The sequence below is a fragment of the Micromys minutus genome (genome assembly GCF_963924665.1).
Source record: "Micromys minutus genome assembly, chromosome: 32".
In the NCBI taxonomy this organism is placed as follows: domain Eukaryota; kingdom Metazoa; phylum Chordata; class Mammalia; order Rodentia; family Muridae; genus Micromys; species Micromys minutus.
In genome coordinates, this window is record NC_137967.1 from 11,791,029 (window position 1) to 11,815,218 (window position 24,190).

The following is a 24,190-nucleotide window of genomic DNA, read 5'->3' on the forward strand; positions in this document are numbered from 1 at the left end:
ATAGTTCTCTTAATTATTATCAGGAACCAATATTTAATTTAACTAAATTACTAACATCTTACAGCAGTTGGTCGTTTGCAATAACATACCCTCTAGTCTGCTTTCTGAGACAAATCTTTCACTTTCCCTGAATATAGTGCCTTTGTTCTGCTGATGAGTTTGGGATATTTTGTCTCTCTTTTTTTTTAATTTGCACATGTTCACTGCATGTATTTTCTTCTGACTGAGTGAATGTACCACTTGACCCAATCTCTGCAACTAACTTTTAGAATCTTTTTCTTCCTTCCAGCAATTACCGAGGCTGGAATGAATTTTATGTGTACCCACTCTGCAGAGTTTTCTTGTGAGTCTCAGGGCCTTTGTCGCAGGCTCATGTGTGCAGACAGAGGACCATCCCCTGACCAACTTAGAGGGCGTTGGTCACTCAAGTTTCCTTAGTTTGTGGTCTTATCTATCTACTGTTAGTGTTTAGTTTGCAACAACAGTTTGTCCCAGGGCGAGTTCACAGCTGACCTGGTTGTGTTGCCTAGGAGCCTTATTTGGGCTGTTGCTAAGGAAACTGGGACACAGCCACCCTGGGCACTGTGTGAGAAATGACCCTTGCAATTGGGACCTTTCTTTTGACACTCTAGCTGGCTTTTCTTGAGAACTTTTTTTCCAAATAATAGCCACCCGAGGTCTCTTTGGTGGGGAGGGAGAGGACAGCTTTATGGGGTCATTTTAGATCAGTTTTTAGGTATTTCCAGTCAGAGTCTTGATGAGGAGACACATCATGGCAGTGGCCTGTGCAGAGGCTGTTTTGCTGAGGCCCTTGCTGGGTGCTTGTCATGGGAGGCAGAGGCAGCTGAGTTGTCTGGGCATCTGGGCTGTGGAGGGCAGTTTGGGCTGAGCCTCACTGTATCAACAAAGGAGTGTGAGTTTGAATGCCACTCAGTCCCCAAATGCTCCTTCCCAGGGACCTCACCCAGGTGCTGTTTATGCTCTGGAAAATAAGCCTCTTGTCTCACATCTCAGCTTCTGTTATTAATCAGTGATGTCATTTTGTAGAACCCGAGAGAGATCTTCGATATGTTGGCAAAATTTTGGAAGGATTTTCCTTGGCTTCTAAACCTTTATCTTCAAAGAAAGTAAGAGAACTTTTTCATTAAAATTATTTTGCTTGTTTGGTGCTTACAGTGTTTATTTTGATATTTATATGTTCTCTAAAATTTATAATATCATTAAGTAATTAATTGAGCTATATCAACATACTGACAGAAACCTGGCATTCCGCCATGCATACTCCTCTGTTAACAGTTTTTAGAAGAAAGCTGGGTGTGATGGGACGGGTCTGTAATCCTAGCACTTGGGAAACTGAGGCAGGAGAATCCTATTCTGAGGCAGCCTGGGAAACTGATTAAAAGGGGGAAGGGGCTTCACATAGCCCAGCCAGCAAAGTACTCGAGACATGAAGTCAGCTCCCAAACCCATGTCAGAAAGGCGGTGGCTGTACTTACCATCCATGGCATGGAAGGTTCCAGAGGCTCCCTGGCCAGCAGTAGAGCCTCCTTGATAAGTTCCATGCCAGGGAAAGATTGTGTCGTAGAAAACAGAAGGTGGGGGCTGGAGAGATGTCTGAGCAGTTAAGAGACCCGGCTGCTCTTCCAGAGCTCCCAGTTTGATTCCCAGCACCCGCACGGCAGCACACAGCTGTCTCTAACTCCAGTTTCAGGGCATCCAACACCCCTTCTGGCTTCTTTTGGCACCAGACATACATGTAGTATATAGACACACATACAGGCAAGATGCCCATACACATTAAAAAAAAAAAAAAGACATTCATTTACATTGTGAGGTCAGTAATGTGGCCCAGTGGTTAAATTCCCAGCACCACACAGAACCCCAAACCTTTGCATACTGTTAGAGGGCAGTTCTCTTACTTTTAGACTGACTTGATGTTTTGGGAATACTGCTCAGGGGAGAGTGCTTGCTTACCTTATGCAAGTCAACACAAAGGTGGTTTCCTGACAGGAGTAACTTCACTCCTGCAAACTCCCAGTTCTGCCAGTAACAATGGGGTACAGACATGGGCGTGGTGGAAAGTTCTCAGGCCAGTGTGCACGTGGGAGTGAGCGCTTCACCTGACATTCGGGGTTGACTTGGCTCCACTTTCAGGAAACTTCTTATTCTAGAAGTCAGTGTGCAAGCCATGGTTAATCTATGCTTGTTAAACTAAAAGCAAGGGGACCCTTCAGTAGTTACTTAAAATATCTAATGGTTGGATACGTGATGTAGCCTTTAATGCCAGCACTCAGGAGGCAGAGCCAGGCGGATCCCCAGAGTGTGAAGCTAGCCTGGTCTCCAGATCTGAGTTTCAGGACAGCCAGAGCTGCCCAGTGTTACCCAGAGCTACAGTGCACTCATATATATAAAATAAATAATTCTTTAAAGAAAAGGTCGGTGTAGGAGCTGGAGAGATGGCTCAGAGGTTAAAAGGACTCACTGCCTCCCAGAGGTTCTGAGTTCAATTCCCAGCAACCACATGGTGGCTCATAACCATCCGTAATGGGATCTGGTGCCCTCTTCTGGTGTGTCTGAAGACAGCAACAGTGTACTCACATAAAGTAAATAAATAAATCTTTAAAAATTAAAAAAAAAATAACAAAAAAGAGCACTTGCTGCTTAATATTAAGGAGTGGGGTTTGGGTCCCAGTAACCACAGATACCTGTAACTCCGCCCCCAAAGGACTTGCTGAGGAACCCGCTCACTTTCTTAGTCATCCGCCCCCTCTGGCTAGCTGTCACAAATCCAGTAAAATCAAAACTCTAGAGGCTTGTCATTTATCAGTCAGGTTTATAACAGTAAATTCTCAACCCCCATGGATCTGGTTCATCCTCTTCCTCAATCTCTGTTCCTCTCTGTCCCATCCCTAAAACTCTCAGCCAAACTTATTTTCCCACTGCCCAGTCACAGGCTCTGGCCTTATCTTTTGCCTGCCCTCACCTGCATATAGGCAGCAATCCACGATTCACAAATAAAATAAACATGGATTAAAAAAAATGAAGGTCTGACATTTTACTTTGGAAGTGAACCGTAGCCTGAAGAGAGTTTGGAATTGAAAACTACCTCATTTCAAGTCTGTTCGTTGTTTTCAAGGGCTTGAACTAACATCTGTAACTGTTTGGTCTTACAGTCCACATGTGGGGCAGGACATGGTGCTCTCATCATGGGAAACATACCTATAACAGTGGTGTTGTTTGCAGTGTGAGGCTGTTGGGACAGTGGTTCTGTTCCCCTCAGGGGCCAGGCTGTCCCAATGCTGACCACCTGGAAAGTGAGCCGGGCTGGGCATAAATCATGGTTTTCTTTCTTAAGTCTTTGTGATCTTGTAGCCTGGATTTCCTGACTTTTATTTTGTCTGTGTTTTGTTAAGATTTACCCACCCCCTCAGTTGCCCAGAGACTACCGACCAGTGCATTATTTCAGACCTGTGGTCGCGGCAACGTCCGAGAATGCTCACTTACTTCAGGTGTTATCGGAGTCCTCTGGGAAAGCAGGACAAGACACGGGGACGCACAGTAGGCATAAACTCAATGCCTCTAAGAGGGGGGAGTTGCTAGGAGAGTCGCCTGTTCAAGGTACGTGTGGTGGAGGAGACTGGGCTTGTTATGCCTAACATAATCTTACTCAAATAGGAATTTGTGACTTCCCACTGATGGGAACCCTAGGAGCAGTGTCGTGTATTGTAAAGTGTGTAAAAGTGTACCCAGACCTTATTCATTATGACTTAGTGAGCTGTTCTTTTTGCCCCCCCCCCAAAGGTCTCATGTAGCCCATGGTGGCCTTAAATTCTCAGTGTAGCCCAGGGTGGTTTTGAACCCTTGGTCCTGTTGCCTCTGCCACATAAGTGCTGAGATCACTGGACTGTGCCAGTCACATTTATTTGTTTTGCTTAAAAACTTTTATTTAAGTTTTATTAAAATTTCTTAGCCAGGTGGTGGTGGCACAGGCCTTTGATCCCAGCCCTTGGAAGGTGGAGGCAGGTGGATCTGAGTTTGAGCCCAGCTTGGTCTACAGAGAGAATTCTGGGATGTAGAGAACCTGGGACTACAGGCCAGGGCTACACAGAGAAACCCTGTCTCACCCTCCCCCTGTTATTTTTATTTACATGTATAAGGGTGTGTATGTGCACGTTCATGCTGGTGAGGTGAGAAAAGAGTGTTGCATCCACTGGGGCTGGAACTATTGGTGATTGTGAGCTTCCTGGTGTGCACATCAGGTTTCTACAGGAGTGGTTCCCACTGAGCCATCTCTCCAGCCCTGCTTCTTTCTTCTTCCTTCCTTCCATTCCCCCTTCCTTCCTTCCTTTCTTCCTTTCTTCCTTCCTTCCTTCCTTCCTTCCTTCCTTCCTTCCTTCCTTCCTTCCTTCCATTCCTCCTTCCTTCCTTCCTTCCTTTCTTCCTTCCTTCCTTCCTTCCATTCCTCCTTCCTTCCTTCCTTCCTTCCTTCCTTCCTTCCTTTCTTTCAGACAGGGTCTCTCTATCTATTCAGTCTTGGTTGTCCTGGAGCTTACTGTGTAGACCAGGCTGGCTTTAAACTCACAGGAATCCTCTTATTTCTGCCTCACAAGTGCTATTAAAGGCCCGTGCCATCCCTGTGCCATCACACCTGGCCTCCCCGTTTTGTTTTTGCTTTTTTGAGAGGGGTTCTCACTGTGTAGACCCCCACCAGCCTAGACTCATTATTTTTGTTTCATCAGCCTCTTGAGTCCTGGGGTTACAGGCATGCACCACCACACCACATACGCTCACTTCCTTAAAAATGCCTTTTTATGCTGTGTGTGTGTGTGTGTGTGTGTGTGTGTGTGTGTGTGTGTGTGTGTGTGTGTGAACCTGCCTGTATGAAAGTCAGAGGACAACTTTCAGGCGTTGGTTCTCTCCTTCCACTTTGTGGGTCCTAGAGATTGAACTCAGATCATTAGACTTGGTGGTAGGAGCCTTTACTCGCTGAGCCATCGTACTAGCCTTTTTATTTTATTTGTTTGTTTGTTGTCAAGATAAGACGGTCGTCTAAAGCCCAGGCTGGCCTTGAATAAGGCCTGTAATCCTGCCAGTCTCTTAAATAAACCAGGATTACAGGCGTGAGCTACTGCTGGTTTTCCAAGGCAGTGCTCTGATAATGCTCCCGGCTTCCTTCCTGTTTGTAGTGAGAGGAGGGACCTTACCTGTTTTGTCCCCCACACCCTGGGCTACTGCCTGCTGTGCTGTCGTTGTCCAGCTTGTGTGATCTGAGTGCTCAGTGGGAGGACTGTGGAAGCCATGACCAAGGCCATCCGTGGACCAGAATCCTCATCCTGGGCATGGAGCACAGGGCTCTACATACTCCAGGCATTTGCACTGCCTCAGAGTTGTACCCATGCAGCTCACAGGACACACAGATATTGATAAAATAGTAACAAACCCTCATCTGCGATTATGTACATTTTTAGTGGTGACTGTGTGTACAAGAAAAGATAAAGCTGTTTTTCATCTCTCGTTACTGTTTTTATTTAGGGTCAGCCACTTCAGTGTTGGAGTTTCTGTCTCAGAAAGACAAAGAGAGAATTAAAGAAGCGAAGCAGGCAACTGACCTGAAAGCTGCTCAAGCGAAGGCCAGGAGTCTGGCCCAGAGCGCTGCAAGCAGCAGAGCGCAGGCCCCCGCACCAGACCTCGGGCACAGCTCATTGCACCAGGCCCTGGGCAGTGGGACAGTCGCCAGAGCCAGCAACTTCAAGCCTTTTGCCAAAGATCCAGAAAAGCAGAGGCGATATGAAGAGTTCTTAGTACACATGAAGAAGGGTCAGAAAGGTGGGTGCTGGCCTGGCAGGGTTGGCAGCCTCTCTGTGCGTCCCCTCCCCCACCACAGACTGCAAGTCAGGCCGCCCCGATCTGTCATTAGTTTTGCTCCAGTTGGTATAAACAGTGCAAAGGTTTCGGGCCCTCACTCTAAAAAGCAAATACATAGCAGAAATAGCGGTAAGGCCTAGAATTCCAGCAGTGTGTGGCTGAGGCAGTGGGATCAAGAGTCTGAGGTCAGTCCTGGCTATGTAGCAAGTCCTTGTTTCAAAATTAAAGAGCTAAGCAAAACAAAAGTCACAGAAAAGTAGTGATAATTTTTGGAGTTTTAAGTTTCTTTGAGAAACACAGAAATATTATGGGGATGTGCTTTCATTTTAATCCCAGGTGTGGGGTATGGGGCTGCTTCAGACTGTCCACAGCAGCTGACTACGATTTGCCTCGAGCTCTAGCAGGGGCGTGATTTTGCCAGCTGGTGAAGTTTGAGATTCTGTGACTTTTCAGAGGGTATATAAGTGCTGGGGCCCTGCTGGGTGGCTTGTTGGTTGTTGTTGGCCGCGGTTGGTTAAGCCGTCGTACACAAAGGAGAAATAAGGGGAAGAATTAGACATCCTGATGGTGAAGATCGAACTTGCCCCAAGGAGCTTGAAGTCCACAATCAGCAGGAAGTAGTCTAACGATAACGTTGTCCCCCTTCTGACTTTTGACCTTATTCAGGAATCTCCTTCCTCCCCTCCACCTTTTTTTCTCTCTTACTGAGGGTTGGGGGCAGAAAGGGTGGAAGAAAGAAGAACCAACAATGTAAAAGTAGCAAAAGACTCGACACAGAAAAAGGGTAGAGAGAGTCTCCTCCCTAGCACAGGGCTGTCGTTGGTTGGATTTACCAACATTGGGGCGTGCCAGCTCTTGTGGCTAAGGGTTAGCCATGTACCAGCCTTCCGGAGCTTTCTCTTATACCAGGTGGTAATAGAATTCAATAAAGAGCATATTGATGACTTGGGGCTGAACAGACAGGTTAAGAACAGCAGTTAAGAACGTTAGCTGCTCTTGCAGAGAACCTAGATGTGAGTTCCAGTGCCCATAGAGCAGCTCATAACCGTCCATAAGCCCAGTTCAGGGGACCCATCAGCCACACATACATGGTGTCCAAACATGCTGGCAGACAAAACATTTACATACATAAATCTGGAGAAAAAGTAAACCATGTTTTCCTTGCAGTAAAACTGCCTTGTTCCCTTGTCCCACAGATGCTCTGGAGCGATGCCTGGACCCCAGCATGACCGAGTGGGAGCGAAGCCGGGAGCGGGAAGAGTTTGCTCGGGCAGCCCAGCTCTACGTGTCCTCCAACTCCACCCTGTCCTCCAGGTTCACTCACGCCAAGGAGGAAGACGATTCAGATCAGGTTGAAGTTCCTCGGGACCAAGAGGTCTGTCACCATCATGTGCCTACCTGGTGAACACTTACTTCATTTTGTGTTTTTGCAGTTGTAGGAAGTGAACTGAACCTGGGCCTTCACACAGTATTAGTATGCACATAGTCTGACCATTAGGCAAGCTCTGGTCAGGTTTTTATTTGTGTGTTTGTTTGTGTCTGTGCATTTATGTGGATGTGTGCACTGTGTTCAGGTACATGTGTGCGTCTAGAACTCAGATATTAACACTGAACGTCTTTCTCAGTTATTCTGTAACTTATTTTATATTTTATTTAGGTTTTTTTTTTTTTTTTTTTTTTTTTGAGGCAAACTGGCCTGGAAATCCTGTTCTTCCTGCCTCAGCCCTCCCAGTGCCGGAGTTACAGGTGTGAGCCCCTCCATCGGGCTCCACCTTACTACTGTTGTTGTTTATGACATTGGTGTTTCATACGTCTGTTTGAGGGCATCGGATCCCCTGGAACAGGACAGTTGTGAGCTGTCATATGGGCTCTGGAACCCATGTCCTCTGGAAGAGCAGTCAGTGCTCTTAATCACTAAGCCATCTCTCCAGCCCCTTTGACCTTACTGCTTTGAGACAGTGTCTCTCACTGAACTCAGAGCTCATCAGTCCAGCAAGGTGGGCTAGCCAGTGAGCTTCAGGGGTCCTCCTTCTGTCTCCTCTTCCCACTGATGGGGTTCTGGACACGTGCTTTTGCAGCAGCCTCTATGCAGGTCCTGGGGATCTGAACTCAGGCCCTTATGCTCTGGTGGCAAACACCGAGTCATCTCCACAGCCCCTCCTAGTGATTTTTAGGTTAAAAACTCCGTGCACCCAAATAGTTTAAGTCAGTGAAACGATCACAATCACATAGTAGAGTAAGAAATCATTTTGATATTCAGCTTATAGGATATAAGCAGTGTAACAATTCAAAATCTTTGATGTTTCAAGACCAGTGTTTGTTTGTTTGTTTGTTTTTGATGGAAGTACAAGGGAACGAAGCTTGGCATTTTAAAAAAATACATATTTATTTTTATTTTATACGTGTGAGCGTTTTGTCTTCATGTATTTCTGTATACCACATGCGTGCCTGGTACCCTCAGAGGCCAGAAGACAGTGTTAAATTCTCTGGAACTAGAGTTATGGATGGCTGAGCCATTCTGGTGCTGGGAGTCAAACCCGGGTCCCTGGAAGAGTAGCTAGTGCTCTTAACTAACGAGAGATCTCTCCAGCCCTGATTTTTTTCTTTCTTTCTTTTCTTTCTTTCTTTCTTTCTTTTTTTTTTTTTTTTTTTTTTTTTTGAGATGTAGTCTTGGTATCCAGACTAGGCTAGTGTGGAGTTTGCTATGTGGGGAAGGCTGCTTCATACTCAAAGAGACCTACCTGTCTTTGTCTCCTGGCGCGTATTATTTATTTATTTTTATTGATTAAAAAAAATTTCTCATTCTTATAGTGATGCCTTTAATCACAGCACTGAGAAGACAGAGGCAGGTGGATCTCTGAGTTCTAGGCCAGCCTGGTCTACAGAGTGAGTTCTTGTATAGCCAGGGCTACACAAAGAAACCTGTCTTTAAAAAAATCACACACACACATACACACACACACACACACACGTCAAACCAAAAACTTCATATATGTGAGTATTTGCATGTGAATGTGGGTGCCCTTCAAGGCCAGATGAGGACTTGGGGCCTTTGGAGCTGCGGTGACAGGGTTGTGAGCTGCTGGACTTGGCTGTGGGGATAGAACCAGGGTCCTCTGCAAGAGCAGTGTGCCGTCACAACTGCTGAGCCATCTCTCCAACCTAAAGCTCGATATCTCTAACCCGGAAGACCAGTGAGGTCAGTTCTCTGACTCCATCAGACAAAATGTCTGTCTCTTCCTAGAATGACCTCAGTGACAAGCAGTCAGCTGTGAAGATGAAGATGTTTGGGAAGCTCACCCGAGACACGTTTGAGTGGCACCCTGACAAGCTTCTGTGTAAGAGGTTTAATGTCCCCGACCCTTATCCAGGGTAAGTTGGGTTGGCCTGTCTTTCCTCCCACTCCGTGAAAGCTCATTTATGTGGGGGGGGGGGGGAAATGGTTAGATTTACTTTATGTGTTCTGCATGTGTGTCTGTGCTCTATGTGTTTACCTGCTGCTCTTAGGACTTAGAAAGAGGGTGTCAGAGCCCCTGGAACTGGCGTTACAGCCACCACATGGGTGCTGGGAACTGAACCTGGGTCCTCTGTGAGAGCAACATGTGCTCTACACACTGAGCCCTTTTCCAGCCCCCTTAGAGTTCATCTTACCCTCTCGCAGTCTCCCTTTTCAACAGGAACCTAACTTCTAACTATCGGGAGCTGCCAGTTTGCACGTTTACGTCAACTTCTGTTTGTTTATTTATCTGTATTTTTGTTCATGTGTATGTAACTGTATGCATATTTGAGGACTCAAGGGTGACAAAAGAGGGCATCAGATCCCCTGGACCTGCAGTGACAGGTTGTTGTGAGTCTCTTCACATGGGTGGAGCCCAGACCAGGTCCTCTGGGACAGCAGTAAGCACCCTTAGCTGCTGAGCCATCTCTCTAACCACCCTGTCCCCTTAGTTATGACTCATGTGACTGTGAGCACTCGTCTGTGCTGCCTCATGTCTTTAAACCATGTTACAACCTCTTCATTCACTGCAAATACAAATACAGGTAAACTTTATTCTGCATCCTTTTAATGCTGCTCATACATTTTATTTTAAACGTGTTACCTGCAGATCCTAGCACTTTTGAAGCAGAGGCAGGAGGATCTCTAGGAGACTGAGGCCAGCTTGGTTCACAGAGGGAATTCCAGGACAGCCAGGGCCTTGCACACACTAGGATCAAACACAGGACTTGTACCATTAGGACCAAACAGCACAGGGTCTTGCACACACTGGGATCAAACACAGAACCTTGCACACACTAGGATCAAACCTAGGACTTGCACACACTGGGATCAAACACAGAACCTTGCACACACTAGGATCAAACCTAGGACTTGCACACACTAGGATCAAACACCTCAGGGCCTTGCACACACTAGGATCAAACCTAGGACTTGCACACACTGGGATCAAACACAGAACCTTGCACACACTGGGATCAAACACCTCAGGGCCTTGCACACACTAGGATCAAACACAGAACCTTGCACACACTAGGATCAAACACCTCAGGGCCTTGCACACACTAGGATCAAACACCTCAGAACCTTGCACACACTAGGATCAAACATAGGACTTGCACACACTGGGATCAAACACAGAACCTTGCACACACTAGGATCAAATACCTCAGGGCCTTGCACATGTTCATCAAGCTCTGGCACTGGGCTGCTTCCTCAGCCTAATGCTGTGTCTTACTCTATAAAATGTCAGCGATGACTCTGGTTTAGAGCATTAACCGTTCTTACGGAGGACCGGGTTTGGGTCTCAGCACCCACATGGCAGCTCACAACTGTCTGTAAGTCCAGTTCTAGGGATTCTGATGTCCTTTTCCAACCTCTGACCATAAACTGAATGAATCAATTAAAAAACCCACAAGTTTAGCATCTTCTTATTGGGTTAAAAATATTCCCAGGAAGCGTATACTAGAAAATATGATTGTGTTTTTAGCTATGGAACTTTCTATTAGTGTAAAGCCATTTTTGAAATGAAAAGTTCTAGTCTTTCTTCTCCTCCTCTTCTTCCCCCTCCTCCTTCTTTTTAAAGACAATCTCACTATGTATCCTTTCCTGGCCTTGGACTCTCAGAGATCATCCTCCTTTGCCTGCTGTGTGCTGGGATTAAAGTCATGCACCTCTGTTCTCAGCATTCAGTACTCTAATAGAAATAACTCAAGGGTTCTGAGGACGGGCGTTCCGCCTTCCTGAGCTGGTCTGGGAAGTAGAAATGTCTTGAGCCTCCGCAGCCTCGTTAGAGAGCTGCTTCGAGAAAGCAAGTCTCATAGACAGGACATGGGCTTTGTCCTCAATGCTGCTGTTACAACACCGTCTGTTCTTCTCACCCGCTACCCCAGCTCTACTTTAGTTGGCTTACCCAGAGTGAAGAGGGATAAATACTCAGTCTTCAACTTCCTGACGCTCCCGGAGCCTGCCCCTCTGTTCACAGCTCCAGTACCCAGTGAAAAAGCCCCACAGCAGCGGGGTCCAGACAGTAAGTAGGACTCCCCGGGACCTAGGTACTGACCCAGGTCTCAAGCCCTCACCGGCTAGAGGATGGAGTAAGGAGTGGACCAGCCCTTAGGGTGAGCACAGTGTAGACTTTCTGTAAGAATTGCTTGTACCTGCACAGCAGCCCTGGGCAGAGCAAGCCAGGAGCTGAATCTTTGGGCTTGGGTTTGTCTGCACTTGCCGTATCCCCAGTACTTTGTACAGTGTGCCTGGCCTGACACGGTAGTCGGACGTTCTGAACAAATGAAAGGTCCGTCTCGAATTGGCCTTCTGTTCACTAATTCCAGGATTCCTACCTTTCAGAATCCAGGAAACCATCACGATGGGACACGTCCAAACAGGAGAAGAAAGAGGATTCAATTAGCGAGTTTTTAAGTCAGGCTAGATCAAAAGTTGGACCTCCGAAACAAGAATCTGGTGCCTTAGGAAGCAAAGAGGAACAGGCCCCTGAGCCATGCCCAGACACGGTATGGGGGCGCTGCTGTCTGTGCTGGCTGGCGACTCTAGCCCAGGCCCTTCTCTGTGTGATGTGTTCTCTATTCAGTAGTGAGTGGGTGTGTGCCCATGTGCATGTGCCCATGTGTATGGCATGTGTGTGTGTGTACACATGCAAGTGTGTGCATGTGTGTATGTACAAGTGTGTATATGTGCGTGCCCATGTGCATGTATGTGTGCCTGTGTGTATATGTGTGTGTGTGTGTGTGTGTGTGTGTGTGTGCCTGTGTGTATGTATGTGTGCCTGCATGAGCAGGTGACAGCCCCTGCTGCTTCCCTGGTATGCACTGAGTGTGTAGAGACCATAGGCTTGTGTGCGAATAACAGGACAGTTTCCCAGAACATCTTTACTCATGGAAACCAACAGAAGATAGATTTGGCCCATGGGTTCTACCTGCTGGTGCTCGTTAGTCAGACCCACAACACAACTGTAGGTAATATTTGTGTTAATCTCCCTCTTTTCCTCTCCTTCATTTAGAGTAGTACATTCTCGTTGAACTGTTTTCAAACGACAGACTCTTTCCTGTGCCGTTTCATTAGCTGGTGCATACGGACAATGAGTTTTGTTTGTGTGGGGTACTGTCCCAGCGCCCAGGATCCCACAATTCCTCAGTCTCATGCTCCCAGGCTTGTGCTTCCTGAGCATATTCTAGAAGAACCCCACAGAGGGAAAACTCTACACACTTGGTTAGGGGGTGCTGAGGGATACCCCAAACCATTTTTTTATGGATGTGAGCCTCCACATGGGTGCTGGGACTCAAACCTAGGTCCTCTAGACAAACAGCCAGTGCTTTTAACCACTCAGCCATCTGCCCATCCCCCAAGCCCATGCGTATGTGTTTCAAAGCATTGAGTCCCTTCACCCCTGACTCTCGTTCCTCTGTTAATGCAGACTGCAGACAAAGCTGTGGGTGCACAGGCGGACAGGGAAGGTAGCCGCCCTTCCATGGATTTATTCAAGGCCATATTCGCCAGTTCCTCTGATGAAAAGTCCTCATCTTCAGAGGAGGAGCAAGATGACAGTGAGGACAATCAAGAGCACACCGAGGAAGCCAGCCTTAAAGGTTCCCAGGAGGCTGCCATGGGAGAGACCTCTGTGATCCATGGTAAGGCCACCTCCTGACTTGGGTGCTAAGGGACTGCTGACGGTGTTTAAGGTGCAATCTTGTTTGTCTGTGGTGGGACAGGCTCTCAGGAAGCCCAGTCTGACCTCCACCTTCCTAAGGCTGGCCTACAACCTCTGATCCTTTCTCCTCCTCCCAGACTGTCTCCTAGTACTACAGGCAGGCACCGCATTTGCCTTTGTATCCTTCAAAATAGGACAATTGACAATTAATTATCTCATTATATTCATATACATATACACATACATACACACATATACACACATGTGAGTTTATGTGTGTGTGCATGTGTATGTTAGTATGTTCAGATATACATTATATGTGTGTGTGCATGCACAGTGGGTCCAGAGATCAGCCCTAAGTGTTGTGCCTCCATAAACAATCTCCTTGTTTTTTGAGGTGCAGTCTCAGCAGTACCTGGGGCTCCTCAGTTTGTCTAAGCAGCCTGCTAATAAGCCACAGAACCCCACATCTCCCAACACTGAACTCACAAGTGCATACCATCACACTCAGCTTTTTACCTGGGTTCTTCTTCTTCTTCTTCTTCTTCTTCTTCTTTCTTCTTCTTCTTCTTTCTTCTTCTTCTTTCTTCTTCTTCTTCTTCTTCTTCTTCTTCCTTCTTCTTCCTTCTTCTTCTTCTTCTTCTTCTTCTTCTTCTTCTTCTTCTTTCTTCTTCTTCTTTCTTCTTCTTCTTTCTTCTTCTTCTTCTTTCTTCTTCTTCTTCTTTCTTCTTCTTCTTTCTTCTTCTTCTTTCTTCTTCTTCTTCTTCCTTCTTCCTTCTTTCTTCTTCTTCTTCTTCCTTCTTCCTTCTTTCTTCTTCTTCCTTCTTTCTTCTTTCTTCTTCTTCTTCTTCTTCTTCTTCCTTCTTCCTTCTTTCTTCTTCTTCTTCTTCCTTCTTCCTTCTTTCTTCTTCTTCCTTCTTTCTTCTTTCTTCTTCTTCTTCTTCTTCTTCTTCTTCTTCTTCCTCTTCTTCTTCTTCCTCCTCTTCCTCTTCCTCTTCTTCCTCTTCTTCCTCTTCCTCCTCCTCCTCCTCCTCCTTCTTCTTCTTTTCTTCTTCTTCTTTTCTTCTCCTCCTCCTTCTCCTCCTCCTTCTCCTCCTTCTCCTCCTTCTCCTCCTCCTCCTCCTCCTTCTTTTCTTCTCCTCCTTCTTCTCCTCCTTCTTCTCCTCCTTCTTCTCCTCCTTCTCCTTCTTCTTCCTCCTTCTTCCTTCTTCTTTTTTTTTAATGAGTTGGGGTAGTGTCTTAGTCAGGGTTTCTATTCCTGCACAAAACATCATGACCAAGAAGCAAGTTGGGGAGGAAAGGGTTTATTCAGCTTACACTTCCACATTGCTGTTCATCACCAGAGGAAGTCAGGACTGGAACTCAAGCAGGTCAGGAAGCAGGAGCTGATGCAGAGGCCATGGAGGGATGTCACTTACTGGCTTGCTTAGCCTGCTTTCTTATAGAACCCAGGTCTACCAGCCCAGGGATGGCTCCACCCACAATGGGCTGGGCCAGGGATGGCTCCACCCACAATGGGCTGGGCCCTCCCCCCTTGATCACTAGTTGAGAAAATGCCTTACAGCTGCATCTCATGGAGGCATTTCTCACAGAGGCTCCTTTCTCTATAGTAACTCCAGCTGTGTCAAGTTGACACAAAACTAGCCAGTAGAGGAATAGTTTAGTGTTTGGCTTGGGCAAAATTCTTTTTTTACCTTGTTGAAGAGTGTCAAGGTTCTGGGAATGCATTTGGTAAGGATGTTCAGGTTCCGCTGTCTGGGAGAGGTGCTATGCTTTGGTTGGCTCCAGCAGGCATGGCCGGGCATACTAACCTGGGAAGAAGCTCTGCTCTCATCTCCTGGCTCCACACTTGCCCTGAAGACTGGCCTGCTTGTTCCGTGCACCACCTTGAGCGTGGTGAGAACTTTCGGATGCTGGAGCTGTGAGCAGTTTCCATCTGCATCACTGGATGTTCTGTCTATCTGCCTGTCCCTGTGTCTGTCTGTGGTAGACCTGAGTATAAATCCTGAAGGCCCTTAACCAGGGTCCTACACAGGGATAGGTTACAATATTTATTTTAGATGATTGCAATATCAGTTCTTTGTTTTTCCTCCTGTGGATAAAACTCTTATTGTCTTTAATTATAAAGTCATGTAGACCTGAAGTTTAAAAGCAGTCTGGGCGTAGTGGTACATGCCTTAAATTCTAGCCCTTGGGAGAGGCAGTGGCAGGTGGATCTCTGTGAGTTTAAGGACAGCTTTGTCTGCATAGTGAGTTCCAGGACAGCCAATAGTGAGCCCCTGTCTAAAAAAAAAGTACTAGGCTGGCAGTACAGCTCAGTGGTAGAGTGCCTGCCTCCTGAACTCGGGGACCTGAGTTCAGTCCCGAGTACCACATAAGGTGGCCTAAAACTGCTGTATGGACGGCAGGCTCAAGAGCTCTAGGCTATCCTCAGCTACATAGTGAGTTGGAGGTTAACCTGGACTATGTAAGATTGTCTCAAAAATGAAAAAACGGTACAGAAAGGTAGAAAGCGAGTAGAAAGGACCTCTGTTAACATTCCTTGCATCTTTATGCTTGTTCTGTCTGACAGTGTAGTAGTCTGTTTATCTCTTTGGAGGGGCTGGTTTACTGTGGCAAGAATCTGGTTTCAGGACATCACTGCTCCACGGTACTCCCAGGTACTCTCTGACCCCGGTGGTTGCTCCCACACTAGTTCCAGCACCGGAGGGCCATATAGAACTGAATTCTCTCCCGGCTGCCACTCTGCTAGCCACAAACTCTATCCATATCCAACCAGCCCAATAAATTCAAAACTCCAGAAACTTATAATTTAACAATGGCTTTATCTCAGATTTTCTCAGTAAATTTTAATCTCCACAAAACATCCACACCATAAACTCAGAGCCAAATGATATGATATAATTTGCCAACATAGACAAGACAAATCATCCTAAACAAACTCATCCCTTATAAATATTATAACCACCTGTATCTATGCAGAGACGGCCAAAGAGGATCATCTTCGTCTTCCTCCATGTTGCCTCTTCCTCCAGCTCTGGTTCTTCCCTCCCTTTCTAAAACCTTGTTCCTGCCTACCGCCTACCCTTCCTTCTCATCCAATGACAGGCCTTGTTTTATCTTGAGCCTGCCTTCCTGCATAAAGACAACAGCTTACAATAGTATATTTTGAGTGAGGGTTATGGGGAAGGACACAGTCTCTCACCCCTGTTGGTAAGCTTTTATCTTCTTGTATGGGCCTTCCTCCAAGGAGCTTCTCAGCTCCTGTTTAAATAAGTTGGAGTGCAGGCCTCTGGCTATCTTTGGTGGCCTCCTGTTGACAACCTGCCATGCACTTGGTTCTGTGTGTCCTAATGTAGCTGACCTCCCACCCCAGTGTCCACAGGCCTCCACCACGTCCCCCACTGTGTGCTCTGCACAGGCTGCTTCAGCAAACTGAAGAAAGTACCATTCAGTGCCAGAAGACACCAAGACTCAAGTGCATTAGCACCGGGCAGGTGAATGAAATTAATACGTGGGTGTTTTTCAGCTGCTGAGCCGGAGTCCTGTGAGCCTGCGACCCCCTTCCCCATCCAGAAGGTACAGATCGATGAACGAGAGGAGTTCGGGCCTCGGCTACCTCCTGTCTTTTGCCCCAGTGAGTCCAGAGCACACATCACCATTTGCCACTCCTGCAAAGGAACAGCCCCTCAAATGTCCTTCCCACCCGTCTACCTGATCCACAGCCACCAAGTGTTTGCAGTGTTTCTGATTGCAGTCATACGGACACCCGCTCCCTCCACTGACTGCCAAGGGACAGTTGTCCCTTTATAATGTCAAAGCTCTGAGTGTCCTTTCCTTCTCAGCTTTGAGATGTTTATGTTAGTGAGTGTCTTAAATGTTGTCATTTTTCAGAGCTGGTATGGCACTATAACCCTAGCACTTGGTATGCTGAGGCAGGGGAATCACAAGTTTGAGGCTAGTCAGGCCCCTGTCTTCAAACTAAAACTGTCACTTTTGGAAGAAGCGAGAGTCGGAAACGATGGTGCATACCTTTAATCCCAACACTCAAGAAGCTGAGGCAGATGGATCTCTGTGAGTTCAAGGCCAGCTTGACGAACAGAGAGTGAGTTCCAAGACAGCCAGGGCTACATAGACCAGTTGCAAGACAACTGTGTGGACAGAGCAAATAAAATAAGCCAGCTCTTTTGGCTATGGGCACAGGCTACCCCTCTTCCCCAGCGTCTTTAGCAGCTTCCGTTCAGGGGCTGTATGCTAATGCTTCCCATGAAGATAGTCAGCCTGGTCTTGGCCATGGCTTTAAAAGCCAGGATAACAAAGATGAAAACAAGGCCCAGTCAGATAAGCAGCACGTGGTTCCTTTGCCCATGAGGCTGCCTCCTACAGTGTGCCCACCTAAGTACTGGCTTGACTGCTTAGCCCAGCTTTTAGAGAATCCCAGCAAGCATGTCTCTGAGCTTTGGTTCATGGATCTTTGGTCCCAGGTTGGGGGTTGGTGGCCATTTTCCAGAATGCCCCGATCTCCATAAATACCAAACAATAGCTTGGTGTGTGGGATACTTAGGGGATATGGGTTTATAAAAAGTAGCATTGGAAAAAACTCTGGGGAGGTGACATTTTGAAGTATCTGACCATCGATAAGATTAGAAAGTGGCAGGGCTCTCTAAATGGTTAGTTTTCCTCCTCTCCCTGATGCTCACAGCGTTTCTCACACCTTCCTCCCCAGACACTCGCCAGAAACTCGAGATAGTTCAGAAAGAGAAACCCAAGAAGAGCAAAGAAAGACACAGAAGCAAAAAGGAGCACAGAAGAAAGAGAGAGAAGGTGAGTGTCCCCCTCTAGTGTAGAGAAGTGTGGGAATGTCCCGAGGAGCCCCAGGGAGAGGTGATCCTGGCTGCGAAGCTGGACGGAGGCCCCTCTGGCTTGATCAAATCGTCATATCCGGTGCTAGGTCTTTTCTCAGAACCTTGGTTTTCTTTTAGAGCAGCAAATTTTGAGTAGTTGTATTTTTTAAAAAAAGAAAGCAAAGAAATGTGTGTTCAGTCAGGCACGGTGACATATACCTGTGATTTTCTGCATGAGTGGCTCAGTGCTTAGGCACCCTGGCACCTACCTGGCTTCCATCTGTCTACATCTCCAGCCAGGCGATCTAATGCCATCTTCTGGCCTCCACAGGCACTGTGCAGAAGACACACACAGGCAGAACACATAAAGATAACGAAAAAAAGTGTCAAGGATTTGACCTACCTTATACTGAACATTACACATTAAATAATAAAACTGTCCACACCCACCTCATTATTACCATAGACTAAGCCATTTGAAGGGAGAGAAGCTGGAAACAAAGGATCCTACTGTAAGTGACTTTTCTTGTCATCCATGTGTTCTTTATGGCTTATGACCTGCAGTCTGGCTGTAGTTAGTGGCAGTAGCTGTGTGTCCCTGCCAGGAACAGAATCTGTGAGAAGCCGCAGGGCTGGGGGCTGTAGGAGGAAGTCAGGCCCGAGCGTGGAGTAAGAGCACACAGCCTGTGGTGGAGAAGTGGCCATGGGGGCTGAGCACCAGGAGGATCTGACAGCATCTGTGTGGCCCTACTGTGTTTGTTGTTGGCATGTTGGGGATACCAGCATGCATGTGGTTTAATGTGTCACAGCTGTTAGCTTTAGGTGTCACCATTAGGCCAAAGCATACTTTAAAGGAGAATTTTCATTGTCTTTTTAAGTTTTAAATAAAAGGAAAAAAAAAAAAACAGTTTTGTTTCTTAACAGCTCTATCCTCTAAATACACGCCTGGTATAGGTGGTTTTTTTTTTTTTTTCAGCCTAGGTTATTATATATGACAAAGTTTCACCTTTGTGCTAAGTTTTCCTTCTTAGGCAAATTTTAAACATTTTACTGCTGAGCTAATCTGCGAACACTTCACTGGGGGATTCTAGGCAGGGGCTCTACCACCGAGCCACACCCCCAGTCCCTTACTGGGAAATTCTAGGCAGTTGCTCTACCAATAAGTTATACCTCATGCTCCTGGGTTAGGGGTGAGTGCGTGTGTGTGTGTGTGTGTGTGTGTGCGCACGCGCACACACACACACACACACACACACGTGCACACATGTATTCATGTGTATGAATGTATGTGTTCAATTGTGTGTGTGTGTATGTATACAAGCATGATATTAAATCATTCACCTTTTTTGTTTTGGTTTTTTTTTTAGGTTTTTGTTTTTGTTTCCTTGAGACAGGGTCTCTCAGTATAGCCCTGGCTGTTCTAGAACTCACTCTGTAGGCCAGGCTGTTTTTGAACGCAGAGATCCACTTGTCCCTGTGTCCTGACTGCTGGAGTACATGCTACCACACCTGGATCCTCTGCCTTAGTTTTTTGAGCCTGGAGCTCGCTGCTGCTGGGACAGAGCACTAGGCCTCACCACCACACCTGCTTTACACTTGTGAAGCTTGGTCAGCAAGGACTTCACTAGATGAGCTACTCCCCAGCCGTGTTCAGCTCCGTTCCGTCGAGTCAGCAACAAGAGCATCTATTGTTTTCCTCGCTTCCCAACCTTCATTTTTATTTTCTCTTTTCCTAGAGAAAGAAACATAAGAAACACAAACACAAAAGTAAGCAAAAGAGTAAGAAGTCAGAAAAAAGTAGCAGTTCTGAGAGTTCAGACAGCAGCGACAGTGGGAGCGATGAAGGAGGGCCGGCAGAGCTGTCCCCGCAGGAGCTGCTGCGAAGGTAAGCCCTGGGGGAGGGCCCTCAGAGCTGTCCCCGCAGGAACTGCTGGGAGCTCACACTCACCTGTTACTCCAGCTCTTTGGAAACTAAGATAGAGGGATCTCAGGTTTGAGGACAAGATGGGCCACATGGTATGATATTGTGTCTCAAAAACCCAAAGTGGGGTTGGAATAGAAACAGAGAGAAAAACTTCAGACCCAGCAGAAAAAGCTCTCTTCTCCATATTAACTTCCTCAGTCTCCTATTAACTTTCAAGACTTCTGTACAGACACACACACACACACACACACAAAATTGTGACTTTTAGTCACCAGATATAATTGTTATCTCAGAGGCTTACTGTTGAGTGTGCTCATTCTAGCTCTTTCTGAACTCTGGCTGGCTGGTTCAACTCAGCTGTTCTGGCCAAAACTCCTCTCTAAGCTGACCAATTCAAACTGCCTTCTTTTGGCTTCTAGCTGAATTGCTTTGCTTGGCCTCATATTAATTTTGGCAATATGTCCTAACCTTCTGGTTCCTTTTCGTTCATGGGTTTGCTCTGTCTTTACCTGTGTCTAGCTTCTCCTGCCACCTGTCTCTGTACAACTGTCCTGCTAAAACTGTGCCTCCCTCTTTCCCGTGCTAATCTCATGAGAGCTAGGTGGATCCTATCTGACTCATTCAGTCAAGTCTTTCTCTGATTTGTCATTTTGTATGTTCCTTGATTCATCAACACTTTCAAACATGGCTGCTTCCTTCCTTTTAACTTCTCCTATACTGTCTGGGTTTAAAGGTGTGTACTAAGGTATGTCTGCATTGCAGCCAGATCACATAGACCTAGAAGGCCTTGTAGACAGCCATGTTCCTGGATTAAAATTCTTTTATGTATACAAGCACACACATGCCCACATATGCATATACATGTACACAGTCATATTTACACTACATGTAATCATATACATGCATAATCTTATAAACACAACTGTATATACAAGCAGTCATATATATAGACACATAATCATACACACATGTAATCCTATATATGCATACATGCACACATATAATCATATAAACACATTTTCATACAAACACACAGCCATACACACATGTAGTCATATACGTTCAATTATTTATACACTGTGTACACATTGATGTGTATATTTAATATATATATTTCAAGATTGATTTATTTTATGTGTGTGACTGTTTGCCTGCTTGTGTATATATGTATTATGTGCATATAGTGCCCACGGGGGCCAGGAGGGGATGTTGGATCTCTTGGAGCTAAGTCACAGTGGTTGTGAGCTGCTCCGTCACATGCTATGTCACTATGAACCCAGATCTTCCATAAGATTAGCGAGTGCTCCCAAGGCTGTGCCATCTCCCCTGCCCCCTCCCCCACCCCTTTACAGAGCGTAGCACGCATGGCCTCTAGTTCAGTCCTCATGAATGCTCATGAGCACAGTCCACACTGCCCTGTCTCTGTCCGCACCCGCTCATCCACGCTCCCACAGAACGGACTACAAAGCTCTACAGCCTTCTAGGTCTTCTCCACTTTTAAAAAGATTTATTTATTTATTATTTATAAGTACACTGTAGCTGTCTTCAGACACACCAGAAGAGGGCATCAGATCCCATTACAGATGGTTGTAAGCCACCATGTGGTTGCTGGGAAATGAGCTCAGGACCTCTGGAAGGGCGGTCAGTGCTCCTAACCACTGAGCCATCTCTCCAGCTCTAGGTTTTTATTTTGCAGCTCTTTTCCACATTTCTTCCCCCAAACCAGTTCTAAGGAGCCGTGACCTGCTCAGGAGCCCGCACCTGGGTAGCAGTTCTCTCTGTGCTGCTGTGGTAAGAGAGCTCACAGGCAGCACGTTGAGGACGGAGGCCTTTCTGGCTCAGTCTGATGGTGCGTCACGGGGGCTGGTGGGCAGTGTCCAGGAGTGTATTAGGACAGACAAAGAACAGGCATTGACTGTGTGCTAATTGGCATGTAAACGTAAGTAAAACATGAAAAGTTTGGTGGCACCAGAGAGCTGGAGGCAGGAGGATCAGGAGTTCACTGCCATCCTGACCTACAAACCAAATTTGAGGTCAGCCTGAACTACATGAAATCTCATCTCAAAAACCAACCAACCAACCAAACAGAAAGAAGGACAACACCGAGAGGCAGTACCGTGATTAGTACCGTTGGTGCTTGAGGCGCAGCCTTAGGTCTTTAGACAGCTGCAAATGCACCTGTGTTCTCATCGCAGGGACAGATACCCACCACAGCCAACTTGTAATGAGAAAGGTCACCTTTCAGCTCTCGGTTTTAGAGGGTCCAGTCCTCGCTCAGATGTCCCTGTGGACCCAAGACTGCCCACCGTGTCCACCAGAGAACAGTTTGTGGAAGTGGCTTCCACCCCTACTGTGTGGATTCTGGAGATCAGACTCAGGTCATCGAGCTTGTGAGCAAGTGCTCTTTACCTCCTGAGCCATCTTGCCCCCTTTGTCCTTTTTAAACACAGTATCTCACTATTTAGCCCAGGCTGGCCTTGAGCTCACAATCCTGCGTCCACCCTCTGAGTACTAGGATTATCAGCGTGCACAGCCATGCCCACCCCGCTCCTGTTAGGTTTTGATTTTGTTTAAGAAAGCCATGTTTAACTTAGTTGTGTGTGCTTTTCCCTTGTTGTATATAAATGTTGAGGATTAAGCCCATGGCCGCCTGCACTGACCTTGCTCCCCACGCCCTAATGGAATCATGTTACATGAGCTCTCAGTGCTTGGAGATGCTTCTGTGTTACCTAGGCAACAGCAGCTGGTTAGTCCTTGGCTGTGCACTGTTCTTTATGCAAGTAAAGCCTGGAGTGTTGTCTGTTCTGGTTTGGTTTTTCTCCCTAGAGTGAAGCCCCACTCTGAGTCCAGCAGCCACACACCTCCTTTGCATTCAACTCGGCCCTTTGTTCTCCCTCTTTGTGATAAAGTCTTGCTGTCTAGCCCATTCTGGCCCAGAGCTTGTGATCTTCCTGTCTTCGCTCCCACCCCCAAGTGCCAGGATGACAGGTGCGCACCTCCATGCCAAGCACCTACCTAATTGGATTAGGACGTTGAGGTTTCAGACTGATAACTCAGAAGCATTCGGCCCTGAAGTGAGTCATGTGACGGACAAGGCGAGCTCGTGAAACTGGCATCAGGTGTTGCTATTAGAAATGGAACCTGGTGTAAGGTGTGGGTTTGCAGGTCTCTATGTGCTCTGGAAATAAGGAGCAAGAGACATGGTCAACAGCTTGGCTCTTTCAGAGGACCAAGGTTTGTTCCTGCACCCACAGCAAGCGGCTCACTGCTGCCTACATCTGCACTTCCAGGGGATGCTGTGCCCTCCTGACCCTGCGAGCACCTGCACTCACACGCAATCCACACACAGAGACACACGCATATATGTGTAACGTTAAAATGATTATAGTGAATCTTTAAACACAAAATAAGGATCGAGGCCCAGAGCGTGGAGGTATTTGGTTTTCAGTTTGTCTCATTCCCTTTTCTCCCTCTCTCCCCTGTTTTCTTCTGCAGACTGAAGTGTCTCCCCCTAAGAAGGCAGTAAGGGGGCCCTACCCTGGCCTGTCTCAGTCTGGAGGTTCCTCCATGATGGAAGTCCGCTGATTTCCCAGTTCATGCATTGTACAGATTGTATTTATATGTAAATTCCTTCTGTAAAATAATTTTTTAGACCTTGACATTTCAAAGTCTGCCCTGAAAGGTCGCAGAAATTTATTTCTATTTTTAACTTCAGTTCATGTTAGAGAGATAAAAAGACTGAACAGTTTAATTAAAGTGGCTTTAAAAAAAAAAGGGTATGTGCTTCTTGATTAATGCTCTGGAGATTTTACAAAGAGAAGAGTGAAGGTTTTTCTCCGGTTTCTGTGTCAGGAGAGCCGAGTCCAGTAAGGACAGCTGGACTTGGCAGGGGCGGGGTAAGGGAGGAGGTTGCCCATCTCCATCCTCGGGAGAAGCATCCCCTTGCTGGTGGTGCCTGGAGCCCAGTGGGCAGACACCCAGGGCAGTGTGTACCACAGCCTGGGCCCCACCGGCTGGCAAAATACAGAGCTGTGCAGGGGAGAGTGGTGGAGGCTTCCTGAGCCGGGCACAGATGCCATCCCAGCACCGCGGTGGGGGTGGGGTGGGTTGAGGACCAGAGTACAGGGAACTTCCTACAGTGAGAAAGACTTCAAAAGAGGCAAGAAGACGGTTGTGCTTTGTTTAACCAGCCATCCAGATGTGAGAAACCCTCTGTACTTCACCATCATTCCGACCAGTCTTCGGCTTGTAACTATCACTGTTACGAATTGTACACACCGATGGTGTAACCCTGGCCCCCAGGAGCTGCATCCTGTTCCGTCCGGGTATGGGCCACTTGTCGGACACAAAGTGGGTGTGCTATGAACTCGCTCCCCTACGGGCAAAGGGACAGA

At 46.9% G+C, this 24,190-nt stretch overlaps 1 protein-coding gene across 1 annotated transcript in view; it reads left to right on the plus strand.

Annotated features, from left to right (window-relative positions):
* Positions 1-23,500, plus strand: part of GPATCH1 (G-patch domain containing 1) — a 39,442-nt gene extending 15,942 nt beyond the window's left edge. Inside the window, exons 9-20 of the mRNA XM_080908932.1 lie at positions 1,048-1,127; positions 3,414-3,618; positions 5,533-5,826; positions 7,062-7,240; positions 9,110-9,237; positions 11,254-11,390; positions 11,711-11,874; positions 12,795-13,008; positions 16,558-16,665; positions 17,755-17,852; positions 19,609-19,757; positions 23,292-23,500. Of these exons, the coding sequence (XP_080765058.1) occupies positions 1,048-1,127; positions 3,414-3,618; positions 5,533-5,826; positions 7,062-7,240; positions 9,110-9,237; positions 11,254-11,390; positions 11,711-11,874; positions 12,795-13,008; positions 16,558-16,665; positions 17,755-17,852; positions 19,609-19,757; positions 23,292-23,322 (1,787 nt within the window). The 3' untranslated portion in view covers positions 23,323-23,500. The remainder of the gene's footprint in view (positions 1-1,047; positions 1,128-3,413; positions 3,619-5,532; positions 5,827-7,061; positions 7,241-9,109; positions 9,238-11,253; positions 11,391-11,710; positions 11,875-12,794; positions 13,009-16,557; positions 16,666-17,754; positions 17,853-19,608; positions 19,758-23,291) is intronic.
* Positions 23,501-24,190: the final 690 nt, after the last annotated feature.